The sequence below is a fragment of the Macaca mulatta genome, chromosome 13, assembly GCF_049350105.2.
Source record: "Macaca mulatta isolate MMU2019108-1 chromosome 13, T2T-MMU8v2.0, whole genome shotgun sequence".
Lineage (NCBI taxonomy): Eukaryota > Metazoa > Chordata > Mammalia > Primates > Cercopithecidae > Macaca > Macaca mulatta.
In genome coordinates, this window is record NC_133418.1 from 21,963,700 (window position 1) to 21,976,209 (window position 12,510).

The following is a 12,510-nucleotide window of genomic DNA, read 5'->3' on the forward strand; positions in this document are numbered from 1 at the left end:
GGTTAGAGTGAGCCGACATTGCACCACTGCACTCCAGCCTGGGCAACAAAGCAAGACTCTGTCTTAAAAAAAAAAACCAGGGCCGGGCGCGGCGGCTCAAGCCTGTAATCCCAGCACTTTGGGAGGCCGAGACGGGCGGATCACGAGGTCAGGAGATCAAGACCATCCTGGCTAACACGGTGAAACCCCGTCTCTACTAAAAAATACAAAAAACTAGCCAGGCGAGGTGGCGGGCGCCTGTAGTCCCAGCTACTCGGGAGGCTGAGGCAGGAGAATGGCGTGAACCCGGGAGGCGGAGCTTGCAGTGAGCCGAGATCCGGCCACTGCACTCCAGCCTGGGCGACAGAGCAAGACTCCGTCTCAAAAAAAAAAAAAAAAAAAAAAAAAAAAAACAGGCCGGGCGCGGTGGCTCAAGCCTGTAATCCCAGCACTTTGGGAGGCCGAGACGGGCGGATCATGAGGTCAGGAGATCGAGACCATCCTGGCTAATACGGTGAAACCCCGTCTCTACTAAAAAATACAAAAAACTAGCCGGGCGAAGTGGCGGGTGCCTGTAGTCCCAGCTACTCGGGAGGCTGAGGCAGGAGAATGGCGTGAACCCGGGAGAAGGAGCTTGCAGTGAGCTGAGATCCGGCCACTGCACTCCAGCCTGGGTGACAGAGCAAGACTCCGTCTCAAAAAAAAAAAAAAAACCAAACAAGGAAATTTTATGGCGTTATAACAATATTCTGTGTCTTTATAGGAGTGTGGGTTACCTGAGTGTGTATATATTAAAACTGATCAAACTGTAAATTCAAGATGTATTTCATTTTTGTAAATTATACTATAATTTTAAAAAATACATTTGGGCCACTTAAGAATATACCATGGAGGCCAGGTGCGGTGGCTCATGCCTGTAATCCCAGCACTTTGGGAAGCCGAGGCGGCGGATCACTTGAGGTCAGGAGTTCGAGACCAGCCTGGCCAAGATGGTGAAATGCTGTCTCTACCAAAACTACAAAAATTAGCTGGGCATGGAGGCGGACACCTGTAATCCCAGCTGTTCAGGAGGCTGAGCTAGGAGAACTGCTTGAACCTGGGAGGTGGAGGTTGCAGTGAGCTCAGATCGTGCCACTGCACTCCAGCCTGGGCAACATGAGCTATACTCTGTCTCAAAAAAAAAAAAAAAAAAAAAAAGAGGCCGGGCGCGGTGGCTCAAGCCTGTAATCCCAGCACTTTGGGAGGCCGAGACGGGTGGATCACAAGGTCAGGAGATCGAGACCATCCTGGCTAACACAGTGAAACCCCGTCTCTACTAAAAAACGCCAAAAAACTAGCCAGGCGAGGTGGCAGGCGTCTGTAGTCCCAGCTGCTCGGGAGGCTGAGGTAGGAGAACGGCGTAAACCCGGGAGGCGGAGCTTGCAATGAGCTGAGATCCGGCCACTGCACTCCAGCCTGGGCGACAGAGCAAGACTCCGTCTCAAAAAAAAAAAGAATATACCACGGAACCTGATATGATTGAGAACTTTAATTTAAAAATTTACACTGCATAAAAAAGGTAAATGTTGTCATTTCAGGTGATCAGTTGATAATAAAATGTCTACAAACCCAAACTGAAATCATGCAGTAATACATACATTAATTTTTAGATAATCATTAAAGGCCACAGAAAATGTAACAGAGCCTACTCTTCAAAATAATTGTTACTCGGTATTAAAATAAATAAAGTGAAAGGTGTTGGAAAGATAGAGGAATTGTCAGGAATACCAAGAAGTGGGAGACTAGTATGAATATCCACAAATTAATTTGTATTAGCAAGAAATAATAATGCTTACATCATCAGATCCAGTCTCGGAAGGCCTTGCTTTTTTGGGCGCAATGACAGGGGAAAGTGATCCTTCAAAGTCAAACTGAAAAGCAACCCCAAAAGAAAAGATAAAAATCATAAACTCATTCCTGTCAACTGATCAACTTAAAGGATTCAGAAATCAGTTCTGCCAATTATGGAAACTGAGGAAAGCCATCAAAACTCATTTTTTAACTGGAAAGTCATTATTTAAATACCTTTCTTCTAGATTACTGTGAAGATGAAATGAAATCATATTAATATGTGCAAACATCTAGAACGGTGCCTGGGCTCCTAAGTACTGATTTTAATGGTAGTTTTCCCTTCCCTCTCCTACTTCTGTAACGACACAGATCACATCACATCTTTGGTAGAAAAAGAAACTTTAGGCATATCCACAATATATATATATATATAGAAGTCTCAAAGGATCAACCCAATATCAGTCAAATGTTAGAACTAAGCAAACATTTATTTACAGTCCATATACAGTAAACTATCTAACAATTCTATGGTAGAGACAAGCAGCTACTCTGGAAAATCTTTGTTCTCCTCTTTCTCCTGAATCCATAGTCAGATTATACACATACCACTGCTTCCTCTGAAGTTAGGTGTGACCCTTTGACAGAGTTAATTATAGATGGAAGTCACTGTCACCACTTCCAGGACCAGTCCAGTCCTATACCTGCTCCCCCAGGCTCTTTGCCCCTTCCACCTGACTGGAACGCAGTCAACCAATGGCAATCTTTGAACCCAAGACAAAAGATCCTCCATCAACCTGGGTTCCTGAATAACTGTGTGGCCTGTGTAACTGCTAAGCCCTGTTATGTAAGCAAGGCAGACATTTTGTTTGAGCCATTGTATCTTTTGAGGCCTTTCTATTACAATAGTGAGCCTATCTTCTAACTAATACAACTACATAAAAGCAGTTTTCTACAAGTTGCTCTTCTTCAATTTCCCCTGGCATAATCTTTGCTGCCCCAGCTACTTCACATGGGCACTGACTATCAACTAATAAACTGTAACTCTATAAATGACAATGGCTATTTTCCTATGCTAAAAAACTTACATATTTATCAACTCACTCACCTAAACGGAGCTGATTTCTATATAAAAACTAAACATAGGTAGCAATAAAGTGATTTTTAAAACTGAATGTTATTGAGAGAGGTTTGCTTGTGAAGCATTCAAATAAAAAACAGCCCAACTCACACATATTATAAAAAACCTGGTAATAACAGTAATATCAAAGCAACAAATAAAACAGTAGCTATCTTACCTAAAACTTCAACCAAAATATAACACACACAAAGTCCCACAGTCAAAAAGAATGTCCCTGCTATAATTATCAGATTCATAAGGCCTGGAGTTATGAGATAGTAGAAACTGCCTGATAAGGATGGCTCTTTGTACCATACATGGATCTGCTTAATCTTCATTCTTTCCATGTGTCTCAGGTTAGCCAACCCTGTTATATGCTCCTATGGACCCCTACCCTTCATCTATCATAACACATGTATCAAATATTATTTGTTTCCCCCAGGACAGTCAATTCCAGAGGAACAGTCTGTTTTGTTTAGGGTATATGTGAGAAACCTGGCATCATGCCTGGCCCACAGCAGGGATTCAATATTTAGCTAATGAAAAAAAGAGCAGCCCAAAAGCTACAAAAAGTTAACCCCAAATGCAACTGTTCCTACTATGTACAGTCCAGTGTGCTCATTTAACACATCAGCAAATTAAAGAAAGCACAAAGAAATGCCAAAAATTGTGTAACTAGTCGTTGGCAGAAATTCTGTACTCCACAAAAACAAAAAGAATAAATCTGAACAAAGCAAAATGAAAACCATTTGCCCATGAGGACCGTTTCATCCTAAGCTTTGACTATGAGGACAAAAGATAGCAAGGGTTTAACCATGCAGTCCTATAAATAAATGGCAAAGCAACTTGGCCTCAAGAATTGATTTCCTTATTCCTTCCTTTATAATTATCATGCAAAAAGTAAGTCAAAGAGCCATGTCCTTCTTTGCAAAGGAAAAAATAGGTAGGTGCTCAGTCCTCCCCAAAACATGGAAACGCGAGGGGGCATAGGTTCTCTGCCAGAGACTAGGACACAACAATCTGTATTCATCAACAAGTTCCAAGGACAATGATATACAGAACTACAGAGCGCTGACGCGCTTTTACATAATGTAGAAATCTACAGTTTCTATGAGGCTTAATCTTTTCACATGTAATAAAGAACAGAAAAATTGAGGATAATGTCACGTTGATACAATTGTTTAAAATAAGAAAAGAAGGCCAGGTGCCGTGGTTCACACCTGGAATCCTAGCACTTTGGGAGGCCAAGGTGGGAGGATCACTTGAGCTCAGGAGCTTGAAACCAGCATAGCCAACATGGCAAAACCCCGTCTCTACTAAAAATACAGAAATTAGCCAGGCGTGGAGGTGCATGCCTGTAATCCCAGCTACGCAGGTAGTGAGTAGCTGAGGCACAAGAATCGCTTCAACTTAGGAGGCAGAGGTTGTAGTGAACCAAGATAGCGCGACTGCATTCCAGCCTGGGCGACAGAGCGAAACCCCGTCTTAAAAAAGGAAAAAAAGGCCGGGCGCGGTGGCTCAAGCCTGTAATCCCAGCACTTTGGGAGGCCGAGACGGGTGGATCACGAGGTCAGGAGATCGAGACCATCCTGGCTAACACGGTGAAACCCCGTCTCTACTAAAAAATACAAACAAAAAAAAAAAAAAAGGAAAAAAAAAGAAAAGAAAATTGTCCCTATTTTCCCGTAAGATTTTTCTCAAGGAAACTGCAGAGGGCAATTCCTTCATGTGCTGAAATAGACACAAACTCTTAAAAACAGTATCTCACTCAGATGGAAAATGGCATTCACTCAACAAATGTTCACTCAGTATCCTTCTATGCCAGGCAATACCACAAGTCCTGGAGAAAGAAAGTAGTAAACAAAACTAAGCAAAAATCTTTGCCTTCCTAGAATTTACATTCCAGCTGGGGGAGGAGGGACACAAAACAAAACAAGTAAAATATATACTATATTATATTTAAGTGAGAAGAAAAAAAAAAAACAGGTAAATGGCACTAAAGGTATGGAGGCAGGTGCAATGCTACATAGAGAGACAGGAGGCAGCACTGAGGTGACATCTCAATAAAGACCTAAGCACGTCTTGTCAGAGAGGCGGGGAAGCATTCTCCACAGAGGTAACAGCAAGTGCAAACACTCAGAGGCAGAAACATGCTGGCAGTGCTCAGGGAACAGAGCTGAGGCCAATGTGGCTGGGATGACGTGTGCAAAGCATTAAAAAATGAGACCAGGAAGGTAAGCAAGGGCTAGGTCACATGGCATCTTGTAAGCCTATGGCCTTTACTCTGAGTGGCATGGGAAGTCACTGGGGGATCCTGCGCAGACACGCGACTAACGTAACCTGACTTCATCAAACAGGATTACTTTGGCCACTGGACTGAGAAGAGACTGGAGCATAGACAAAGGACATGAAATACAAATCAAAAAATAAGAACTATAAATAACTGATGAAATTTTGAAAAAAAATTCCCATTCACTTATACAGAAATAAGATAAAATTTCTCAGTAAGCTAGCAAAGGTTCACCACACCACAAATAAACACTATGGGGAAATGGCACTTGTAAATGATGCTGGTAAGAATGTCACCTGGGAACCCCTTTCCAAACATTACTTGACCCAACAGTCTCTCTTTTAATATTCAGTTCTTGGGAAGTAACTAGAGATGTGGTTAAAGAGTCATGAAAAAGAAGGCCAGGTGTGGTGGCTCACGCCTGTAATCCCAGCACTTTGGGAGGCCAAGGTGGGCAGATCACAAGGTTAGAAGATTGAGACCATCCTGGTTAACAAGGTGAAATCCCATCTCTACTAAAAGTACAAAAAATTAGCCAGGTGTGGCAGCGGGCGCCTGTAGTCCCAGCTACTCGGGAGGCTGAGGCAGGAGAATGGCATGAACCCAGGAGGCGGAGCTTGCAGGGAGCCGAGATTGCGCCACTGCACTCCAGCCTGGGCGACTGAGCGAGACTCCATCTCAAAAAAAAAAAAAGATTCGTGAAAAAGGATGTTTATAAATTACTCACAATAAGGAAAACAAAAGATTCACAAGGTACAATTATTAGCTATGGGTTAATTATGACAAAACTACACTATGATGAAATGATGGAGGTTTTTTAGAAAAATTTTTTAATGAGATGGGAAATTTTCATTGATATTTGTATATAGAAGGTAACTTCAAAAATGTTTAGAATGGTTATCTCTGAGTAGTATAATTATTTTCTTAATTCCTCCATTTTCCACATTTTCCTTCCATAATTGAGACAAAAGCAAGTTTTAAAAATGGATTTGCTGTACAAGGCTAAAATGTATAGAATGGAACAGCTGAGTTACCTGGAAAAAGGGTAATTACAATCTAGAATGATTTTTTCCAGAGTGACCCAGGCAAGGTCGTCCTGCGAGGGATCTCCAGAGCTAGAAAGAGATCACCAATACTGAAGACACCACTCTGCTGATTTTGTAAATAATCTAATAAGGGCCTGTAAGGATGTTTCTGGGGGAAGAGGGTGAGAGATAAGGCTTTATACCATTGACAGAGTAGATACTCAGGCTAAAGTACTTTAAATCCCCCTCAAATCAAACCTTCCTCCTCACATCCCAAACAACATGTGTGTAAAAAGACAATTTTGTCTTCAGAAAACAACGTTAAACAAGGAGTCAGAAGATGCAGTCTAGTCATAGTTTTTTTAAAAATCACAAAACTGTGATTTCTTTGTGATCCAGTTTCTTCATCAATAAAACCAAGACTATCACTAATCCTAGCATAACTTGCAGTCATTTTACAAAGGTGAAATAAATAGTCATATATGCTTTAACATTCTAAAGCTCAGTAATTATAATTACTAGTAAAACGTTAATATTAAATATTAAATGAGATTTGATTTACAATATATAGATACAATAAACCTTAATATTATTCTATTATTTTGAATATGGTATGCCAATGTTACATTACCAATTACCAATGTAATGCAACCATTACATTAACAGAATAACTCATAAAGAAAACAATTGTATTTACTTACATTTCTAGTCCATGCTAAGCGGTCTGTGTTATAACCCATCATGTTCATGAGACAAGTCACAAATAAGTTCCACTCTGAGTGATAACTGGGTCCTCCTGGAGCACTGTGGACATTGTACCACTTGACAAGCATCTGAACTGCTATTTCTTTTGGCAGGATACACTTAATTGCTTGCAAACATGTTTGTACTATTAAAAGCAAAGATTAATTTTAGTATTCTTACTCTGCATGCATTTCTTTTCCCTTTCAATAATCAAGTTTTTAAATTTCTACTATGTAAAGGCCAATTATTATGAAAAGCAAACTGTCACTAAAGAGCCAATGAGATGCAAACATTACCTAACCAATCATCTGAAACCAAAACCAACTATTGAATTCAACAAGGCTTGAAAGAGGTCTCAAGACAGCTTTTTTTTTTCTTTTTTTTTGAGATGGAGTCTTGTCTGTTGCCCAGGCTGGAGTGCTGTGATGCGGTCTCGGCTCACTGCAACCTCTGCCTCTTGGGCTCAAGCAATTCTCCTGCCTCAGCCACCAAGTAGCTGGGATTACAGGTGTCTGCCACTGCGCCAGGCTAATTTTTTGTATTTTTAGTAGAGACGGGGTTTCACCATGTTGGCCAGGCTGGTCTCGAACTCCTGACCTCGTGATCCGCCTGCCTTGGCCTCCCAAAGCACTGGGATTACAGGTGTGAGCCACTGTGCCCAGCCGAGGACAGCTTTTCCATCATTAATTTTGAATCAGAAATAAAGTGACCAAATAGCCCAGTTTGCCAGAGACAGTACTGATTTACATCCATTGCCTCAGCAATTACTAACTGCTCCCCCTTTCACTCTAAAGATGTTCTAGCTCAGGTGACAAATTAGTCACTATGCGCCAGGCGCGGTGACTCATGCCTGTAATCCAAGCACTTTTGCGAGGTCGAGGCGGGTGGATCACCTGAGGTCAGGAGTTCGAGACCAGCCTGACCAACATGGTGAAACCCTGTTTCTACTAAAAATAACAAAAATCAGTTGGGCATTGTGGCGGGCACCTGAAATCTAGCTTTTTGGAAGGCTGAGGCAGGAGAATCGCTTGAACCCGAGAGGTGGAGGTTGCAGTGAGCCAAGATCACGCCATTGCACTTCAGCCTGGGTGACTAGAGTGAAACTGTCTCCAAAAAAAAAAAAAAAAAGTCACTATGAAAAACATACAACTTCTATGTTTATACATTTATATAAATACTGCTTAAATACTTCAGTAAATACATAATATTCAATATATGCATCCACAAATAGCAATGCTTAGCTAGCATTACATGATGTTCTAAATAAGTAAACATGCCTATGAACCAAAGCTTTATAACTTTCATTTCTGACATTGTTCAGTTTCTAAAATGTTTCACATGCTCTCTGCCTTAAAAGGGTTAAGAGTTAATACCACATAATTTACACCATTCTGTTTTTGGTAAAGGGAAACGGGGTCTTCCTCTGTCCTCAGGCTGGAGTGCAGTGGTGCAATCATAGCTCACTGTAACCTCCAACTCCTGGGCTCAAGTGGTCCACCAGGTCAAGCCTCCCAAGTAGCAAGGACTACAGATACAGGCCTGGCTAATTTTATTTTTCTTTTTGTAGAGACAGAGTCTATGTTGTCCAGGCTAGTCTCAAACGCCTGGACTCAAGCAATCCCCTCACCTCAGCCTTCCAAAGGGGAGGGATTACAAGCACGAGCCCACCTGGCTTTATACCATTCTCAATGGCTCCACGTCAATTATAGCACTACACTGGCAAACAATGAGCCCCTCAGAGTGGCCAGGGCTACCACTGTGAAGAGACCCAAATCTACTTTTAGTAGTAAATAATCCCAAACTGCAATGTTTTTGTACTCACATATCCTCTCTTCCAGAATTCCTTTTTCCCTTTCCACTGTCATGCCACTGGGCCCATCCTCAGCAACACATCCTCTGTCCCATCAGTTTGCAATGTGCACACTCACACAGCACAGATTGGAAGCAAATAATATTAAAATACCAAATAACCAAGTATGTCATAGCTGAATCCAAAATAAGTGTAAATCCAATGCTGCATGAGTGTGTGAGAACCCTTTGTAGGTAAAACACATAAACGTATGTACATAAGCTATGGGGCTTATTTGGCTATAAAGGGGTAAATTTTTTTGTTTTTATTTATTTAATTTCCTCCATGATTATCTGTTTTTATACATTTTGCTTAGGCTGATAATACTTATAGGTACCTGGCCTTGTGATTACAAAATACCTTTTAGAAGGCAAGGACTCTCTATATCAACTTGGAATACCATTTACCACCCAGTGAAAATTCCTAAAATGAAAAAGTCATTCTAGTCTACAGTCTGCCAATGTCCTGCTTTGACAGTTAGATTTTGAAACCAACAGATGTCATGAAGTTCCTTATATCATACAGGCATTCTTTTCTTAACCTACGTTTGTTGGCAAATCCCTTGAATTCTAATATTTTGTTTACTATTCTATGTTCAAAAATACTCTCCTCTAGCATTTTGAAACTGCATTTCAGGAATAATTCAAGGAGAATCCAATATTTACTAAGATAATTCTGATTGTATTTTGACAATAATACTAAGTTTTATTCAATTAAGGCAATTATGCTAATTTCACAACTTATCTGAAAACTGAGACATTTAAGATTAAAAATATCACTAATACATTACAGAAAAAAAAAAAAATTAAATATGCCAAGAAATATCCTAGTTGCTTAGGCTTTGTTTCCCAGATGTTCTTGCAAGAGGCATGTCCATATGTGTGTGTGTGTATATACATATATATATATATATATATATATATATATATATATGTATTTTTTTTTTTGAGACAGAGTTTCACTCTATCACCCAGGCTGGAGTGCAGGGGCACGATCTCGGCTCACTGCAACCACGGCATTCCGGGTTCAAGCGATTCTCCTGCCTCAGACTCTCGAGTAGCTGGGATTACAGAAGTGCGCCACCACACCCAGCTAATTTTTGTATTTTTAATAGGGACAGGGTTTCACCATGTTGGCCAGGCTAGTCTCGAACTACCAACCTCAAGTAATTCGCCTGCCTCAGTCTCACAAAGTGTTGGGATCACAGGTGTGAGCCACCATGCCCAGTCGGCATGTCCATATATTATTACACTGCATTATATTCCTCAACAGAAGAATCTCAGAGGAACAGAACCAGCACATCCTTCACCTGTACTCCAGCCTTAGAGCACACATAGAGTAGACATCACAAAGCACTCCCTAGCTCTTTAAAGCTCCTCTACAAAGCTAAGAACTTGATCCAGCGGCTTCAAAAATGGCAAAATAATGTTTAAAACCCCAATTATTAATGTAAATCACAATTACTTCATGTCTTAGAAATGAAACTTCTCAATCGTACCTAACTCAGAGGTGGCAATTTCAGGAATAGTGATCCTAACCATGGAGCCGTTACTCAGTTCCTAGATGGAAACAAATCAGAAAGTAAATAAAATCTGTGCATTCTAAGTCTTTGAATGTCTTAAAAATAGCTGGTACAAGACTTCACCTATCAAAGCAATAAAATAAATGAAAAACAATTTCAAACAGAAATGAACACTTCCAAATTTCAGAAACTTTAAACGTAATTATTTGCAAAATGCTTTCCAAAATGCTTGTTTTAATAAAAAGTGTCTAATCTTTATACAGTGAGTCACCATCATCAAAAGGACATTTACTTTTAATGAAAAGACAAAAAATCATATCAATATACAACTCAACTGACTCAACAAGCTTTCATTTTCACTGTTTTTAAAAATACAGAAACTGTAGAAAACAAGCAGAATTATTGTATAGTAAAAAGTAAAATAGTGCCAAAAAATGACACAATAGATTTTTTTTAAATCATGAGAAATGTTTGTTGTCATTTTTCAGATAAAATTTTCTATTCTGTCAAATTTGAAATGCCAGCCCACCTCTTGGAAAGCTACCAAATGTTTATACTTACTAGGGTGACTCTGTTATGGACAGGATCTCTGATAGAATGAATGTAAGTTCCAAGTTGTTGGAAAGTACAATCCTCATTATAGAGAGAATCATGAAGTTTTGAAGAATCCCTCAGTTCTGGAACTGGTGACAACAGAACAACCTGTAAAAAGTCATAAACATAACACAAATGAATTGTTTTCTGAGAAATTAAGGACAAGGAAACTTAACTCTTTCTTTTTTGCACATGGTCTAACAAACAATAAGATGTAATGATTTAAAAACATTCTGCTCCAAGCCAAGCACGCTGGTGCGCACCTGTAGAGTCCCAGCTACTGCGAAGACTGAGGCAGAAGAATCACTTGAGCCTAGGAATTTGAGGCTGTAGTGAGCCTGTGAATAGCCACTGCCCTCCAGCCTGGGTGACATAGCAAGACCCTGGCTCTTTAAAAAATTTGGTTCCAGATACAATGAAGTACCAGCAAACCAAGGTCCTCACAGAAAACAACTAGAAAAGGTAGGTAAAAGGAAAACATCTAATTGATGGCTGTGGGAAAACTGTGGAAGCAACCTGGACTCTCTGAGGGACCAAGATCTAGGAGAGAAGGCAACTGCAGGGAAGGGGGCCAACATTTTCATCTGAAGAAAGCAACTGCAGGGAAGGGGGCCAGCGTTCTTGGGGAACCTTGCTTTTCCTGCTCTGGCCATCTGCAAATTTTGGTGGTAAGAGGAATATATGGAAAGGCTGACAATATGCAAGGAAAGTCATAGCTAAGAGGGAGAGAAGCCAGCAGCACCGTTAGCAACCTTACAGGGCTAAAGACTAAACTGTGGGCCAGGCACGGTGGCTCACGCCTATAATCCCAGCACTTTGGGAGGCCGAGGCGGGCGGATCACTTGAGGTCAGGAGTTCAAGACCAGCCTGGCCAAGATGGTGAAACCCCATCTCTACTGAAAATACAAAATTTAGCCAGGCATAGTGGCAGGCGCCTGTAGTCCCAGCTATATGGGAGGCTGAGGCAGAATTGCTCGAACCCAGGAGGTGGAGGCTGCAGTGCGGTGAGACTGCACCACTGTACTCCAGCCTGGGCAACAGAGCAAGACTCCATCTCAAAAAAAAAAAAAAAACTAAACTGTGATTTGAGGCAGCTGAGGCACTAAGAGCCCAGGAAGAAAGGACAATAATGAAAAAGCAAACAAATGAGACCAGCATTTCGTGGCATTTCCCTTATAGGCAATTATTTACTCAAAAATACAGGAACAGTATGTATTTGCTTTACTGCAGATATGCAAACAAAAAATTTAAATAATCTTAGTTACTATCTACATGCAGATGCTTCCAATCTTAATCTCCAGTCATGACCACTGATCCTTTTTTGGTTCCTTTAATTCAATTTATATATCTCTAAGTGAATATCTTGTCAACACTGACAATCAAGACTAAGATGTATTTATTCTATTCCAGATTCTACTCTAAAAGTCACCAGGAAAAATTCAGCTCCACTGGTCCTGGCTCTAAGTCTACTAGCAAAATCTTCCAGAGAAGTGGAAAAGCCATCAGCCAATGTGTTAGACTATTACTTCCATGACCTTACACCTATCAAAAAGGCACTAA

General features: G+C 40.7%; 1 protein-coding gene across 6 annotated transcripts in view; it reads right to left on the reverse strand.

Annotated features, from left to right (window-relative positions):
* Positions 1-12,510, reverse strand: part of ANAPC1 (anaphase promoting complex subunit 1) — a 119,679-nt gene that overhangs the window by 68,686 nt on the left and 38,483 nt on the right. For all 6 annotated transcript variants that reach the window (XM_077959001.1, XM_077958999.1, XM_028832303.2 and 3 more), the window contains 4 exons: positions 10,918-11,058; positions 10,333-10,393; positions 6,943-7,130; positions 1,815-1,889 (listed from right to left, as the gene is read on the reverse strand). In XM_077959001.1, the coding sequence (XP_077815127.1) occupies positions 1,815-1,889; positions 6,943-7,130; positions 10,333-10,393; positions 10,918-11,058 (465 nt within the window). The remainder of the gene's footprint in view (positions 1-1,814; positions 1,890-6,942; positions 7,131-10,332; positions 10,394-10,917; positions 11,059-12,510) is intronic.